This window comes from Enoplosus armatus, chromosome 14 (assembly GCF_043641665.1).
Source record: "Enoplosus armatus isolate fEnoArm2 chromosome 14, fEnoArm2.hap1, whole genome shotgun sequence".
Classification (NCBI taxonomy): domain Eukaryota; kingdom Metazoa; phylum Chordata; class Actinopteri; order Centrarchiformes; family Enoplosidae; genus Enoplosus; species Enoplosus armatus.
The window spans coordinates 12,090,005-12,108,301 of record NC_092193.1 but is presented as its reverse complement, the minus strand read 5'-3'; the positions used below and the strand labels follow the sequence as shown (position 1 = coordinate 12,108,301).

Below are 18,297 nucleotides of genomic sequence, written 5' to 3'. Positions count from 1 at the left end.
GTGGGATACTTTTGTCATTTCTGTATTTCCTTTTATAAACATATCAGTAAAATATTTTTAACATTTCTGTGTTATTGATCACTGTGTTATTCTCACATCCTCTGTTGCCTCTTCAGATATTGATAGAATTTGTTAAAAGTGGTGTCTCACAAGATAGATAAGCCTTGTGTACCTCACATGTTTTTCTTAGGCTGATATACAGTACAAAGGAGGGCACTGAGTCATGAAAACATCATGTTGATTGCCATTTAATCATTTCTGTTTATACAATCCCTATGTGTTTTATGGTTTTAAGCTGCTGGGGTTAGGGTTAACGTCCTCCTTCAAGGACTCCTCAATTTCCAAAGTTCCTGAACTTTTTGTTAACTGGTGTGTGATTGTATTTTTCTAGTTTTAAGACTGGCCAAAGCCACATCCTGAAACATCAGGTTACAATTCTTTGGTAAAAAGAAATTCAAATTAACTAGTAAAAGGAACAAAACGAGGCCCGTTGAGTTGAGCTGCCCTGCTCTTTGTATACACCTGACATATGACTCCCAGTCTTAAAAGCAGGGAACATGAAGTGCCATAAAGACATAACCGTTTTCTTTTTGTACTGAGGTCTGCTGGGGATTGCTGTGAACTGACTCTCTGACCTTTTAACAGAATTTAGCTCCAAGAAATAATGACTTGATGAAGTACTCCAACAGAATTACATTATTACTTGTATACTCCACTATAATCAGAATAAAGAAATTCTGATTCTGATATGTAAAAGTCCTGCATTTAAAATCTTACTTGAGGAAAAGTACACAAGTATTACTAGAAAAGTGCACTTAAATTATGCCGAATTGGCCCCTGTGAATATTATTATTTATTATATTATTGGATTCCTATCACTGATGCCTTAATGTGTAAATACCATTTTATTGTTGTAGCTGGTTAGTTGGAGCTAATTTCAATGACTTTTAATAGTGTTAGGTAGTTTAGTTTTAACATAAAATATGGTGGATTGGATCAGAATTCTGATTCTGATTCAATACACCATATGTTATGAGCTGATCATATGTTTTGTATGTGACATCTGAACCTGCAGAGAAAAAAGCAACTCTAGCTGTCAAATAAGTAGTTCACAGAGATGATCTGTCTGTATTTACAAGATATTTTCCAAGGCTTATATCCATGGTAGAGCCCCTGGAAGAAGAACTGGCTGGACAGGACAGCTTTGTGAAAGTCTCCTCCCTTAACTGACCTCTGCAACAAAAGCTGCCAATCCCAAGAACAGGTGGTCCCTTATGTTGTGGAGGAATAAAAGGGACATTTGTCAGGGCCTGAGAATCTGAGCATTTGTTTTAGTCTACATCTACAATGTAGTAAAGGACTGTCAATGTTAAGTATTTAATTTTAATTATCTACTTTGGGGAGTAGACAATGGAAGCACGATGAGAGCAAAGATTATATGCAGTTTGGTATGTGTGAACTCACATTCCTCATCCACTGCCATCCACATGCCAGCCCTGCTCGACCTCACTTTGAACCAGGACATGTGACTGTTCGTTCAGCGTTGTTTATATGAAACGACAGCGGGTAGGATTGTGAAATGCCTGAAATGTGAAGTGTGGATATCACAGTGCGTCTGTGTTACTTCTACTTTGTCCCCTATAGAGAGCGTCTGTGTGCTCGCGACTCGTTGAACTCCGTTGGAACGGTTAAAACGCCACCTTTTAACAGTGCATCGGCGACTTTTTGTAAACTCGCACCTGATTGGCCCAGTCACATGCAAAGCCGCTTGTGATTGGCAGAGAGTGTCCTGTTGACCGAAGGTGGACTCCCAGAGAGTCGGGAACGCTGGAAGCAAAAAATTCCAGCTTCTAAACGGCACCATGCGCCTCCCCTGAGTGGGGTTTGGAATAATCACCGGGAAGCCGTTTGTACTCAAACTATATTAAATTATGACAACCCTCGACCATCTTGGAGCTCCCACGCTAGGATTTTACTTTGTCTACTCGCTTTTATGGACAACCGCCGCCGCCGTTGCCCGCCTGTAATGACGCTTCGCAACTACACAGGTAACTTTGTTTAAACTCCAGCCGTTAGCATGGATGCTAACCTCAGCGCTAGCAGCCTGTTGCTGCAGTTTGGTTGTTGCTTTTGCCCACTTTATGAGCTTTACAGGTGGCGTTCACGCCGTACATAAAATGGAAACTGGGTACAGCGTCTCATGTCGCGCTTTTAACTTTTTTGAGCTGGTATTTTATTAAAAGTAACAAAGGAAAAGCTACGTTTGTCGGTCTTTTGAGAACAACAGCTCGACACGCTATGTGCGTGCCTGAGTTGACCATCGATCTCAAACAAGAGACATTCAAATATACCATCTCTAAATCAACTAACTAATGGTTTTATTGTTGAAATACAAACCGAATAATCAAGTTAAGTGACTTGTGCTGTACAATCCCGGTTCTATAGGATTTTTATAACTTAATTTCAAATGTGACGGACCTTTATTTCGCCCTGCCTCCCATCTTTAGTCCACTTGTTGCTGGCCATTCATTATGCAGTGTTGACTATCCACGTTGATGTGCTTCAAGCTGTTGACAACAGGCCTAAAATTGTTGTTGCGTGAATAATGCGATAATGATGTGGTTTGTCACACCACTGTCTTCACCATGTCCACAAACTTTTTAGGTATTTCTTACAATTACATGTACTTCTTACGTGGAATACTTTTTGTAACAGCAGCTTTTGTAACTAACTTGCAGGTTTGCATATTATTACAAGTCAGTCTGTTTCCCACTCTGTAAAGCTTTTTAGAGTCGAGTCACACAAACATCAGGTAGAAAATAGTGTTACGTTAGGACTTGTTGCATAATGTTGATTGTCCAAAGTGAAGCACGGATGGTCTACTATTACGTGCCTTAAACAACTGAGGTATTGAATCATGTTATTTTACAGACCCTTGAACAGTGTGAGATACCATATCTAAGTAGTTAATTTAAAAGTATGCCTGTAATTCAACAAAACAAAACGCAGTAATAATATGTTTCTGCACCCCCTCTCTAACAGATGGACTAAGAAATCGAGCCAGGATGGAGGTGTAAATTGGACAGAGTGAAACATATTTTCTTTCATCCTGCTGGAGCTACCTTTTCAATGTGGGCGTTCACAGACAACAGAGTTTTAAGTGAAGTTGAATGATGGCATCGCGTTGGGTTCCTTCTTTTGAGGATGATGAGAGACAACAAGCAAGATCTTCTTTCTGTGAGGTAAACACAACACAACTCAAACCCCAGACATTATTTGTAAAATGATGAATGAAATGTTTCAAATGGTGATCATGAAAGTGATTTTTGGGGGCAACTGTGTCCTCCCTCTCTCAGTTTGGTGTTGGTGGGGGAGTGATGTGTTTGACACTTTGGCCCAGCTGTTTGAGCTTGTAACAACTCCTGTTGGATTGTTTTTGCTCTTTGTCTCACCAGTGCTTCATTATTTTGTTTTTTTTGATAGTTATAGCCGTCAGATTTATGTCACAAGTTTGTCCTTGCTTCTTATTTTTTTCTTGTAACCAGCTGGGGTTGATCATTGTAGATGAAGAGATCAAAAGACAGGTTTCACTTGCTGAACAGCTTTTAATTAGGTTTGAAATTTTAATCAAAGTCATCACTGGAGTAAGAGGGAGGAGACAAAGGCATGGAAGCAGTTTATTCAAAACCCCTCTTTGAGATTTTTAAGCTGTGACCCCTGTAATACCAGACAGGACACCATCTGCTCCTCTGAAAGCATGTCGCCTGAATGAAGACCTTTATGGTAAACTAGGAAGCTACCCCATACTCTTTGAAATGTAAGGCCGCCTATTTATAGAATCCATAGTTTTCTTTCATTCCCTCCATTGCCTTTAATCTAATATTCAACTCTTCACTTAAGCCTCCCTGCTTCTATGTGAATATGCTGTTAATGAGGGATGTAAAGCTCCTTATGATGTTACTTCTAACGGACTTGATGTACTGAATTTGGTTCAATGGACAGAGCAGAGTAGAGCAAAGGATACCTCAGTAGTCAACAAGATATTAAATCAATTAGCAAGTAATACACTCAGTCTCATTATGTTTGTTTTCAATGTATTTATATTTATATTCATGAGTTTTTCCCAGGGCCCAGAAAATACATTTTTGATATTTAAACATAGTTAGAGCTCATTCACAAGTCATACTGCAGAGACAGCTTGCGTTGCATCCCTGGCTTTTTCACTGTCACAGCTAAAAAAACAAACTCGGATGACGTGCTTACCTTTGTCATTACGACCATCTGGATACAGCCTCTTCATTTCTCAGTAAGTTTAGTGAATGAGTCTAATAGCACCTAACAATTCTGATGCAGAAAATGTGCTTGTATTCCCAGAAAAGAACTCCAGGCAATATACAGGTGCCAGTACTTATTATGAAAATGTGTGTTAAATGGCATGACAGGAAAATAATCCTTTGCTTAACACATAAGAAACATTCTTTTTTAGATGTTGGTACTGTGTGAGGAAAAATCTCAGAACAGTGCAGTCAGAGAAAGTCCTTCTTTTAGCAGTCCTTCTAATAAGGCCACCACACAAACCAATTCATGTGCTAATTTTGAGCCGGAAACTCCCCGGGAGTCTCTGGTCCTGGGATTTTCTGGAAATGATGACACTGTGGATTTAATGACTTAAGAATTTTCCTAAAGTGGGTGTTTTTTTAATTTTTTTTTTTGGACTGTGCAAAAAAACACCTTGTAATGGTCTCAGTTGATGGAGCTCGGTCAAAAGATGTTAAATGATAAATGGGTGTGTCTTTGTTTTTATTCAGAGAAAGCATGGCCTTGTTACTGTTGTAAACACGCAGCAGGAAGAGGATGGGTCACTGCCTCAAATGTAGTGAAGTACAGAGAGAGACCTCCAACAAAAAACTGAAATGAATGGAACTGAGATCTTAAAACTGGACTTGTGGCAGATTTAAAGGTTTTTTTTAAAAAAATATTTTGTGATATTTAGAAAATATGTCGATTCTATTATTCTAAAAAAAACACATTTGACTATGAACTATGTCCCTGTTGTCTCCCAATGGTAGATACTTCATTATGCTTGTAAGACAACATTTAGCCATCTGTCCCAGTCATGCAGTCTTTTCTCATCTTTGGCCTGTTCATAACCATTTTGGCTGTTGGCCTGTTAGATGGTGCTTATTTATATTTATAATTGATGTGAATCAAGATTTTTGTCTCTGGCTTTGGCTGGTGGTTTGATCTTTCCTCTACACTGGAGTGTTTGTCTGCTTTATCAGCTGAATAGTGCATGGTATTCAAACTTTAGAGCTGAACCCAAGTAGCAGTTGTTCAGTTGTTCAATCAGGTTTAATGTCTCCTGATTTTTCTGGTCAGATATTGAGTTTGCAGAACAGAAATTTTAGATTGGATTCTGATCAGCCTGCTGCATGTCTGTGGCAGTATTTTCTGTATTAGCCTATATTTATTGTATCAAACTATATGATATGAATCAATTGTGCCCCCTATATGATGAGTAGACTTATAGCTTTTTTCAGGATTCATAATACTTGCATTCAGCTTGTTATGAACGACAGAAATTAGAGTGGAATGAAATTAATTACTGATTTGGATGATGAAGCATGATCCATATTTAGCACTGCAGGGGGCTATTGACAAACAGACCCCCCTGTCCCCACAATCTTGGCCTCATTAAAGCTCAGTGTTTATCTCATTTAGGCTGGCTGCCTTTTACAGAACCCTCTGTGCAGGCATCGCATGGCTAACTGATGGCAATCGGAAGGGAAAATTGACCTTCAATTGGATAGAAGAAGTCTGTTACTTCCTGTTGCCTTATGGTTGTGTCTGCGATTTCTCAGGGGAAAACAAGAGTAATGGGCTATGTGCTTCAGTTTTTCCTCATTGCACTGTTTCTGTGCAGTAAAAATCATCCATGTCATCTTAAATCCGTCCAAGCTCTGTGACAGATTAGGGATGTAGGGTATTGGCAAAAACAATTGCCCCAATGTCTTGAATATCAACATTTTATACAAGTTTATACAAACATATTTGCAATATATTGACAAAAAAGTGAAAGGAAAAAGTATTCAATGTACAGCTTTGGCAAAGCTTTGTGAAATAACTATACAGCTGTGAAATCACTCTTCAGGTTGCTGGCTTTTTTATGTTTTTTAAGTTATTTATTTTTACATTTAGACTTACGCAAGGGTGATGCACAGCCGTTATTCATTCAGTGTTACTGTTTCCAGCAGATGCAATGTGGCTTCCATATGTTTTACTTGGTTGCTTCTGGGTGGATTTCTGTCCTGGGTATTCCAGGAAGTGTGGAAATGCATATTTCTTTATGTGTGTTTTCACTTTAAGGATTATTAGAGGATCTGTTTATATGCAGGACCACAATTCAGTATTTGCCTATGACAGACTCTGTTTAGATGGGCAGTTTGTGTTAATCTCTTTGTCTAATACAATACTACTAGAAAGATCAAACTCAAAAATGTTCATAGAGTATCAGTATTTATCTCAAGATATCCTGCATTAACAGTAGCCACAAGACTATTCTGTGTGCCATCTGTATGTTAGAAGTGTGGCATGCATGAAACACGCCGCGTGTCTACATAGGCTGAGTAATGATGCCCCTAACCTTGTCTTTTGCACTACATGGCTGGAACGCCCTGGGCTCACCAGTGGCCCTCTGTATCATTATCTTAGGCTTTTCACAGTTAAGTGCTTGGTTTGGACGGGATGTGGTGTAGAATTTAGCAGCCCACAGAGAACTAGGTTTCTTCACATTTTAAGGTTGTGTACTTGTCTGATGTTTTTAAAGCTGATGTCATGTGGTGCTTGTAATCTGTCATTTGGTGATGTCAGCATAGGTTTTTTTTAAACATACAGGCCATGCAGTGTGGTTTCATAATATTTGTTAGAAATGAACGAAGTGGAAATTCCAGTTTCTTTTTCAGTGGGTACCTATCCTCTAGATATCAACATGTGTGGTGTGTAAACAGCTGAGCATGCAGTGTTTCCCCTAAAATGTCTTTTAGTTAGTGGGAGGTATTGGTTTGCTTGCCCTCTAATCTCTGTAGTTTGGGGAACCACTGATGCAGTCACCTTACTATCTCTCAGAAAATGACGTCATGTACTCTGGATTTAGTCTTGCATAATTGTCTGTCGCTGTCCATGGCGGGCATCTCAGTGCAGTTTTATGGTAGTTCATTCATTATTTGGGGGATGTGTTTACAGGATAAGGTTCAACAGACCCCCCCCCACCCCCAAACCCATTAATTCATACTGAAGATGGAAATCATTTAAAAAGTCATATATACTTTAATTTTTTAAAAAGGGCTCAGTAATTCCTGAAACACTGCACTGTAGTTTTTACCAAATGCCACTCATACAGAAGTGAATATTGCATTTGTTGGGGACTATTTTTAGCTGTGGATTAATACACATTTAGTGTTCTAGTGACTTTATGGCAGCAGGATGTGGATTGCCTCAATAAACAGTGCCCATGTACATCATAATGAAGGAACATGTCAACCAGTGCAATGTTGTGGCTTATTATTGTGTTTTAAATTGTCTTAGACCCAATAGAGGTCACAGTATATCAGGCTTTTGCTACACAGGCAGTACTTTCCTTGGGATTTGTTGACAAAAAGAAAAATATAGAATATCACCAGATTAAGTGGGATCTGGTGGTTGAAATTAGTGTTCCTGCTCTGAGACATAGGCCTGGTCACAGCTTGAATCCAAGAGCTATCCAGCAGAAGAACAAATGCCTACTGAAAACTCTCTCCCAGCTGCCTCACCCAGCGCAAATATCAGTCCAGCATTCTGGTGATTCATAAATGGGTGAGAGGCATTCATTTGTGGGCAGGAGAGGATAGGTGTGTATTTTGATGTGGGTGTTCCTTTCATGTGCTTTTCTTTGAAGCCCCCTTTTTGCCAGGTAATCTCATAATTTTCTTCTTTTATGTTGATTCCCTTTTGACCTCTTGTCACGGTTATTTGAAAGCATTATTAATCTGGTCTATCAAGTTTAGACGTGCTTTGTTCTCCATCCTTTGATAAAAGCCTTTTTTGTTTTTTATTAAATAAGAGGAAAGGGAAACCATGAGGGAAATGTGGGTCTGGAATTTATTGACCTGGAATGTCACAACAGTATTAACTATACAATGATAACACTGCTTGGCATGTGTCTGTCAGGAGGCCCACACCCCCTTCTGTCGTCCACATCTAAAGATCAGAGGGTTGGAAATTGCCCCGTGCACTGGCTGCTAAATCAGATCCAGTAGACTGGGATTGGCTTGCCCCAGAGACATGAGGGGAGCAATGCAGGCATTTCAAACATCCAGTTGATCTATTGTCATTTCACCACAAGCGCTTCTCTCGGTATGGATTTGAATGTTTCTTAGTGGCGTGAAGGCACCCTGTGCTCGCACAGACACAGACTACAACATGGAAATGCTGGTATCACAGAACAGCCAAAGCTTGGTTATACACAGTAAAACCTGTTTTGCTAGTTTCATCAAAATACATGGGTGTCAGCTGCACCTGCAGCTCTGTTTCCCAGCCTGCTACATTAGAGTTGTGGGTCCTTACTCTCTACAGTATGCACATTTTAATTCCTTATTTGTGCTCAACAGCTCTTGTTGCCACTTTAAAATACACTTTGATAGTAGTTTATGTTAACGGCATCTTTAAGAAATATTTGGCTTAAAAGTAGACAAATGTTGTTGCTGAGAAGCAGTAAAACATTCTGTACAGTGAAACATGCTTTAACTTGGTACACACCTCCAGGCACACAATGTATTTTGAGTGTGAGACTGAATGTTCATCCTGTGACATACACGGAGCAATTGGACGATGCAATTGATGATGTGGTTTTCAGTTGGTGTGAACAAACTGTTGCTCGTGTTTGTTTTGTGAAATGTGGTTTGGCTCGTTCGCGTTTCCCTGCAACAGCTGGATCAAGTGGGAGAGCTGTTCAGATTTCTTTATTTATCTTTTGATCAAAACATACAGGTCAGATTTCCAGAATGTTTGTAGAATGTAAAGTAGACATACCTCTTGCAAGTTATGTTAACATGCAGGTAATTCACTCAGATTTTCTAACATTTTATACAACATATCTGCCCAGGCAGAGATAGTGTGAATGCAAGCTCATCAAATTCCTCACATTGTGGGTGAAAGTCTGTGCTTCGGGGGGGAGGGTTTGTTTGAGACAGGGTGAGGAAAAATACTGTTTCAGTGTGGAAATACAAGACTGTTTGAACAGAGGTGTTCCTGAAAGTCATACTGAAATAGGGAATATGATATGGGGAGATCTGAGTAAAGGGGGGTGTTGCTGCACACACGATACCACAAAGGTGTGAGGCTATAAATAGCCAGTAAACACAGGGGTGGGTGTCCAAAGCCCTGAAACCTGACATGCTCTACTCTCCAGCTGTGAAAATGGGATACCATGACTTGACTGTACACCTAGTAATGTTTTTCAAAAATCCATTCTCCTCTAAATCATGTCCAACTTTAATGAATGACTGTGGTGTAGTTTTAGTATAATTGTTTTTGGGTTTTAGCTCTGGGGTTTTCCAGCATTTGCACATTAAATTGCAAGATTTCATAACCACATTCTTTGGCAGATATCTGTCATATCTTCTTGTCAGTGTACTTAATTTAACTTCCTTTCTGCAATTTCCTCTTTGTGTAGAATGACTCTCCCGAGTGGAGAAGCTTGGCTGATTCCCCTGCAGCGCAATACCCAACAGAAGAGGAGTTCTCATGGCCGAGACCTAAAACCGTGCGTTTGCGTCGAACTTCCCAAGGGTTCGGCTTCACCCTGCGTCACTTCATCGTGTACCCACCAGAGTCGACTGTGCACTGCTTTCCGGTAAATTTCAGTATTGCGTTTGTTCTTAAACTTATCAGACACCTTCATGAGTTTCATACAGAGTATTGTTTGCTTATCATGTAAGATTACACTGAGTCAACAAAAAGCCTGATACCTAAATTCAATGACCATGAGCAACAAAGTCACTTGAGTATTTCTGTGTTTTTACAGGAGGAAGATCATGGCCGCAGAGGTAAGCAGAAAAACTCCTGTTCCTCTTCATGCCTGCCCTTCAGCCCTGCTGAGTCAGAGCAGTGCCTCTGACTTCTAATGACTCTTAATCCATCCACTCTTTAGCTCTTTTTGCTTCCTTGCGATGAGAACAATGTAGCTCCTCTGTGTCACTGACCTTTGTGGAGGCATGAAAGGTTTGGTCAGCACCACCTGTTTCTGTCCTGCACTGACCCTCCTCTTCATATTGTTCCATTTTGTTGTTCTTGCTGCTTTTTTCCCCTCACCATAAAAAGGCTGCCAGAAAGAGATGGCCTCAATTTTACTGTGTTGTGTGTGTTTGACCCTCTTTCCCCTTGTTATTCTCATACTGTTCTATTTTTCTCTCTTCATAAGGGACAAACCTCTCATCACACCCCTGGCCTAATGTTGATTTGTTTAAATACAAAGTTACATACCTTAAAGGCCTAAAACTTTTTTTTTTTTTGTCAACACTGCATTTTTAAAAAGATGTTTTGGTTGTTACTCCTTTGTCATTTTTCACATAAATACAAGTAAAGGTGGTAGCAAGCAGTCCACAAATGTGTAAAGGGGCCCAACAGGCCCTAAAATACTTGAAAGGTTGTGGATTTGAGAATAAACTATGGCCTTTTAAGGTGAAAAAAAAGTTTGAAATCAGAAACATAATATTGATAATTTATAGAAATAACAACTGCATTTAACATGACTCTGCTTTTGCTGAAGACAGAACTCATCAGTTTTGTCCTAAACACTTTCCATCTAGAAGAAATGTGATGGTGATATGGTTTGATTAGTTTGTCTGTGGTGTTTTATTTTCATCACAATTTGACTCTTTGAATTTTATCTATGTACACAGTGACACGTGTAGATGTGCACAGACACACATATCCAGAGAGGCAGTTTAAAATCACAATATAGCTTTTAATCTTGATAGAGACTGCTCTAAATAGGAAATGACTTGTTTTATGCAGCATCTGTCCATAACCACATGACGTAATGGTATTTTTTTTTTACCTCCTTTGTGAATTCTGTAACAGCAATATGCTGGAAAGCATACACAGGGCTTGCTCCTTGTCCATATTTAAACTTAATGTAACAGCACAGAAGAGCCAGCTCCCATTAAATCAGTCATGACTTATATTTCACCCAAAAACTAAAACACTGTAGAAGACATAGACCCTTTAGTTGGGAGCTTTGCTGCTTCGCTCTGAGTAAGCCAGGGAATATTAAAGAATCCTGGCAGTTGCATAATGCTGGACACGGGGGCTCGTAGGCAGCAAGCCAGAATGGAAGAAGAACAAAAAAAGACAACCTGTGATGAATTTAATTCCCGACTGGGCTAGCCTCGTCAGTACCCCACCAAAGAAAAAGAAATGCTGGCTATCAATAGGCAGAGATCAAAAGGAGGGAGGAGAGAGCCGCCCACTCACCCACTGATGCAGTCTTTTTTTATTCATAAATCGATTTTTTTTTGGCACTTATTTTCCTCTTCAGAATAAAAATACACCTAAACTTGTATCCATCAAAAAAACTCAACACTCTAAGCCATGGGAACAAAATTAAGACCTCTTGCTTTGACCACTGCTTGCTGGAAAGATCAAAGACGTCATTGTGTTGATCGCCCTTTGACAGAACTGATCATTCAGATATTCTGAAGAAGGCAGCATGTGCCAAAACATGGTTTTATGAATAAAACATTGCATCAGTGTTATGAGTGTTACACTCCTGTTGCACCACCATCAATTCTGTTATTGTATTAGAGTCTGCTGCTTCCCAAGACAAAGCTCTTCTGTCACAACTCTGGGTTCAAGTTTGGGAGCAATTGTGATCTAATGTTGTCTTGTCAACTCTGTTCTCTTTCATATCGAGAGAGGCTGTCTTTCCCCTCAATCATAGCTGTCTTTTAGTCTGTCTTTGGCTGTGCTCATTGTGTTCAGGCGTTATTGTCAGTGTTCATTTAGAAACTGCAAGCTAAATTTATGAAGGCTTTGTAGAGTGTTTTGTGATTTAAGTTTAGTTTTTACTCACAAATCATTCTGCAGTGTTTTGTTTTTTAAATAGTCTTCATTAGCTTTACAGTGATTGAGCATAAACATGAGCCAACTGTAGGCACTTGAGGCAAATCGTGTTCATTACCAAGCCTCTCTCTCTCTCTAGTCGCCAAGTGATTAAAATAGTGCAAATGAAACCTGGCAATGTTTTCATTTGCTTGTTTTCTATGGTTTTAAAGGAACTCTCCAGCATTTTTTTTTGTGTCTCTGTACTGAACACATGGAGATGAAATTGATATTGATCCTATCTAACTTTCGGTGATATAGAAAACAAAAAGCATTTCTTCTAATGTTGGGAGTGTTTCTTTTTAAAAATTGTTAGCTGCCAAAAACACTAGTTAGGTGGTGAGTTTATGTATCTATCTATGGTTGGGTGTTGGACATTTTTATTGCCCGGAGCAGTCTAGTCGGATATATCTAATCAGATAAATCTAGTCAGACTGATTTAGAGTGCTGTGAAAAGAAGGCACCATTGTACTCAATGTACAGATACAGTTTGTTGTTGAAGTTGAAGAATATAGAATATTAAAGCACAAATTTTTGGGGTCTCCATATATTATTTCATGTTTGTCAAGGTGGCAAAGGCAAAAACAGTGAGTTGCTGCCACTATACATTTAAATGTTTACATTGGCTTCTTCTTTCTCCATTGTGGAAATAGTGATGCATTTCTATAGTACACCACCAGAGGGAGCATGTCTTGCTGCTGTAGTTGTATGGGACTCCTGTTGCAGTATTACATAATGAGTCCCCAGGATGTGATTGTTCATGAATTACTCATGAACGTGTGTGGTAGAGAGACAAATGGAGGTGTCTGTGTTTGTGAGGTTTTCAAAGGTTAACAGATTATTGCTGATTATTATTGATTCATTAACCACTGAGTATGTTACGCCACCTGTTTGCTTGTGTTCCCTTTTCCAATGCCCAAAACATGCAAAAATAGCCGGTATAATAATACCAGACACAATATTGTGTCTTTCATGTAGCCATTAATTCATGTTTTGCTTGACACTGAAAAGGTGTAGCCCCTTTCATTGATCATACCAGGATTTAAAAAAAAAAAACGTGAGTACATCTAGTTTTCTTACTGGCCTTTCCATCCACTGTTGGTGAGCCATCGTGCACTGACTCACTACCAGAATGTTAACTACTGGGGAAGGATTTTAGTTACTCTTTGGCTGTGCCCAGAGCTATTTCTCATTTAAGGAAAGAGTGGGAGTTGTGCAGCTGAGCACACTGTCACTCTACCTTCTCTCAGTTTCTCTTTTTCTCACCCCCTTCCTATTTCTTTTCTTTCCTTCTTTTTTTCTGCAGCCATGCAGCTGCTAGGAGACAGGAGCAGCATGAGCAAACAGGTTTCCTCTCTTTAGCTGCTTTTATCTACCTCCCTAAAACCACATCATTTCCGCCTATTGAGATTTTTTCTTTTCTCTGGACCAATTAATGATTAGATCTATTCAAGACTGTTGTATTGCGGGCAAGCACTGGCCAAGACACAGTCTGTTCTACTGTCATAATGTTGATTCACATGTATCCAAATCTTGTGATAAACCTCCTAGTTCCCTCTCATTTTCATACACAGCCATTCTCTCTTCTCACCTAAATGTCATGAAACAATTTACTGCTCAGTCTGGTTCTCATTGGTAGGTTTTGTAGTTGTTGTTTTTCACATTTCAGGTTCAGCCTCAGCGCAAGTGAGAGGTTGTAAATAAACCTTCAGTTTAGAGCGTCTTGTATCAGAATATGAAGTCCTTACGTTTTAATTTCCTTCCTTCATTTAGAGTAAAAAAAAAAAAAGGAAACCTCAAATGTAGACTTGTGAGAAATATGTATTGTGTATTTGGGCTATGTGCTGCTTGAAGCATTTTATAAATAACCATCATGTTGTTGACATTGTGTAAACCAAATCTGTTCAAAAACAGACAAAACAAACTGATGTAATACGCTTTTATGTGTTTGCATTGTGTACTTGTTGCATAATGTATACTGACCAGTTTCTTTTAATCAGGGAGACAACGGAATAGGCTAGAACCAATGGACACCATTTTTGTAAAGCAAGTCAAGGAAGGTGGGCCCGCTCACGGAGCTGGACTTTGCACAGGTAATAATTAATCATCAAACAATCAAGTCTCCTTCTTTAACCAGACCTACTAGAGATTGACTGGGAGTGTAACTACACAGGAACTCATGACATTACAACATCTCAGGCATAATCCTGTAAATAATGTCATATAGAGCAGAACACCTCTCAGCTATTGGCACTGATGATTTAGAGTGTTGCAAGCAAAAGGAAAAAAATTGCAAGTAGTGCAGTTTTCAGTCATGGCCTGACAGCTTTCGTGCTGTGACACAAAGCATTAGTCAGGCCATGTATTTGTGGGAAAGTGCTCTTTTTACGTAGATTCCCAAGTGATTTTATGTTTTAGTGGACACAGATAACCTTCAGCATAGTTACTGTAAACATGAACATCAGATGACTTTCTTAAGACAAACAACTCAGTCTTCACTGTCCCTGTCTGTTACTGATGTCATTACTACTGTTTTTTAATGCCTATTAGGTGATCGACTAGTGAAGGTGAATGGAGCAAGCATCATCGGGAAAGCCTATTGTGATGTTATATCCTTGATCCAAGACAGGTGAGGTTTTAATATAAATTGTATCGGTGATTCTGGTCAGTTGGTGTATTTGTCCCTGTTTTAAACCTCTTTTTGTTCCCCAACAGTGGTGACTTTCTTGAACTTTGTGTGATGCCAAAAGATGAGGATATACTGCAACTGGTAAGTTTCTCAATCCTATTTTCTAAACTCTTTTAAACCATTGTTTTTAAAACAGAAATATCTCCCTGTTTCTCCAGTTCCACAATCATTTACATTATATTTGATCTTACAGAGCTGCTCTAGTTTTAAGGTGTTCATGTTGGGACAGTAGTCACGGGATGCAAGCAGCTGGCCTATCCCATCAGAGCTCTCTATCTAGGCCTCCTAATCAGGCCAGAGCAGCATTTCTGTCCTCAAACCGCTGCTGAAATGGATCAGTTGGATTAGTTGAACAAGCATTATCTAAAATACATATACAGATATATGTATACTATCATGGAGTAATATACACAGTCCATCCATATGTTTTGACTTGCAAAAGGCACAAAGGTAAGAGTGTATTCTGCTAAAAAGTTGTCTTCAAACTTTTATACAGAATAGACTTCCATTAAACAGGTGAGTTGCAGAAAAGTTATTAAGCTCATTACTCTGGATGCATCTGCGAGTCCTCAACATGCTTACACAATTTAGATCAATGCCACACATGCTGTGACAGCCTCAGTGGTTTGTTACCTGTGGCAGATTTACTACTGTCAAAAGAATCAACTAATTTTGAATCTGCTTTTCAGGCATACAGTATGCCTGGTTGATGTAGGCCATCAACCACCCTTAATGGGCTTCCTTTACCATACCTAAATAAATGGCAACCCAACAAGGGAATTAAGAACAAGATAACATCAAGAACAAGATAAAGAAGAGATGTTTTTCTTGCTATTAATGTTTGTGTAATCATCAGGTGATAGTGTAGTGACATGCTCTTTCTATTAGGACCGGGGGATTTCTGACTGCTTTCAAGAAAGCAGTCGGGTAGTACTGTTACTGTTTGTAAGACATCCGAGTAGATGGTTTAAGACTAGTGGCAATGACACTTAACTTCCATGACAGTTAAAAATAGCTTAAGATGCACATGAAATACAGAATGCTAAATTAATATAAATCAATAAGGCTATAGATTGTTCATTAGAAAGAAAAATATTTCATAAAAAAGAAAATACCATTTTAGGCTGAAGATAAATGTCTAAATACTGTGGACTGAGATTCTTAGTTATATGAAAAATTAAGTCTGTCAAATGAAGTTGAGGCTTCAGTGCAGGGGACTTCCTTAGTTGCATATTTTTTGCAGTCAATATTAAAATTCAGGACAGAGTGCCCATACAAATGTTGTCTTTCTAGTTTGGCTACTCTTACATTTTTTAGTCAAGTTTTTTAAATTATCTTTTTGAATGGATGAAATAGCAAAATATTGACATTATATTAAGTTAATTTTCCTATTAAGGCAATGCTCATTCCTGAAAATTAATATTCAAATGTTTGGCTTTTATAATCCATCCCTAATGCAATTAGGCTTCATATAAAGTCTTTGTCTTTCTTCGTCCTAACCTTTCTCTGCCAAACAAATTGTAACATTTTAATTTCAAGTCAGGTTTGCCCTCAGATCTTGGTACACTTTTAGATCTCCTCATTAACCTTTTATGCATGCTGCAGGCAGCTGTTACGCAGCTACTATGCATTTCTTCTGGGCAAAGCGAAGGTGCACTCATCTGTTCCATATCTATAGCGAATCACATTAAGTGCTTTGTCAGGATGCTCAGGAATCTCCTCCCAAGGGTATATTGTTGTCTGATAGTCTGTTTGTGAATTATATAATGAAAGAGCTTGGCTGTTGACTTTACCTGAATTTTTCCCTTGTGGATCCTTTATGTGCAGATTGAATCCTCAATTGACTTGATAGATAAATCAATTAATCATTAAGTATGGCATCCAGAATTGCAATATCAATATGTATTATTTTAACAACCAGTCATCTTTGTCTTTAAGCACCACACCCATTATTTATCTAAATATTTAAAAATGTGTAAATGCTCTTTATTATTTAGATAAAACATTCTATAATCAGTCATTGAAAATTAAACTTGTAATGCCACAGAAAAATAAAATGTTCCATCCTCTTTTTACATTTACTGTCAGTATTTTCTCCTTTCTTATAACCAATGGACTGTTACTCCACCCCTCTTCCATGTTAGGTCCTCCCTCTCGCCATGTTTTCCTCTGTACCCATTTACACAGTCCACTGTATCTTACACATGTGTTGTGCACACTGGCCACAATATTGCACAGTAAATGGCCAGCAACCACACAAAAGATAGGTAGGCAAACTGATGAGGGCTGTTCATAAGAACAAGAGGATTATCAGAGATGCTAGCAGGATGACATTACACTGTAGGAGGCAGCACACACTGACTGCTAGGAAACAGGCAGCAGTTGCTTAGCAAAGAGACGGAGTGAGTGTACATTCAGGGAGCAAAAAAAAAAAAAAAGGGAGGGAACTGTACGATAGAAAAGCATAGGAAATACAGAGCAGGGAAAAAAAAAAGGGAACAGCATGAATGATGAGCTGAAACCAGTAGATAAAATCAGCTGACTGCTCTGTGTTTTGAACAGGTTGATGCTGAGGGAAAAGGAGAGAGAGGAGGAAGGAGTGGGAGGGGGGAGCTGTACCATCAGAGCTGAATGTATAATCAGCAGCTGCTGCTTCTGTCATGTGAGCAATAGCAGAGGGAGGGAGAGAGAGACGTAGACTGGAGGCACCTTGTTCAGTTAGCGTAATATTCTGGCTGAAGATGGATAGAACCATGGAGACTTAACAGCAGCATGAGAGGCAAGCTCCTGCTCCTGCCACCTCACCCAGGACAGACTGAAACAGGCAGGTCGTAACGTGGCAGCCCCTGCTACATGTCTGTTCTTCATCCCTCTGTACTGCTGCTGCAGCTCCAGTATATTTTTAGCATGTCAAGCCCAGGCATTGCTGTGGCTGTTTTTTTTACAATGTGTGCATTTTGCTCAGCTGGCATCTTTTTATCTTCCACCCTCTCTCCCTTGATTTTTTTAACACCTCGTTTTCACATGCTGTAACGGCAGCCTTTTTCTCGGGAAACTACAAATCTGGTAAGCAAACAGCAGACTGACTAGCCTCTTGACGTTGACATGTTGTGCTTGCCTTCTCATTTTGCATATGTCATGCATGTCAGCATTGTCATTACAAGACATGGTCTTTAGATTTTACATTATTGCGGTTTAGTTGCCAGGGTTGACTGTTTAATTGGCAGCTCTGTGTTGGTGATTCAAATGTGTAGACTGTAGAAATGGCCGATGGACTGTGCCTGCAGTACCTGTTAGATTGAGCGCTCAAGTTGGCGTCCAGCTGGCATCTTAATAAAGCCTCGCCCCTTCTTCATCCTCCATGCCAGATGTCATTAGTGTGATAAAGGCCAGTGACCTCTGAACTTTCCTGCATACTCATGCTTACAAAGGGAGGAACAGAGCCTGGAACTGATTGCTGTGACACACAC

The 18,297-nt window shown here is 39.3% G+C and overlaps 1 protein-coding gene across 1 annotated transcript in view; it reads left to right on the top strand.

Annotated features, from left to right (window-relative positions):
- Positions 1–3,170: 3,170 nt before the first annotated feature.
- arhgap21b (Rho GTPase activating protein 21b) overlaps positions 3,171–18,297 on the top strand; it is a 31,407-nt gene continuing 16,280 nt past the window's right edge. Inside the window, exons 1-7 of the mRNA XM_070918537.1 lie at positions 3,171–3,242; positions 9,710–9,889; positions 10,061–10,082; positions 14,139–14,231; positions 14,689–14,767; positions 14,854–14,908; positions 17,867–17,893. Coding sequence (XP_070774638.1) covers positions 3,171–3,242; positions 9,710–9,889; positions 10,061–10,082; positions 14,139–14,231; positions 14,689–14,767; positions 14,854–14,908; positions 17,867–17,893 — 528 coding nt within the window. The remainder of the gene's footprint in view (positions 3,243–9,709; positions 9,890–10,060; positions 10,083–14,138; positions 14,232–14,688; positions 14,768–14,853; positions 14,909–17,866; positions 17,894–18,297) is intronic.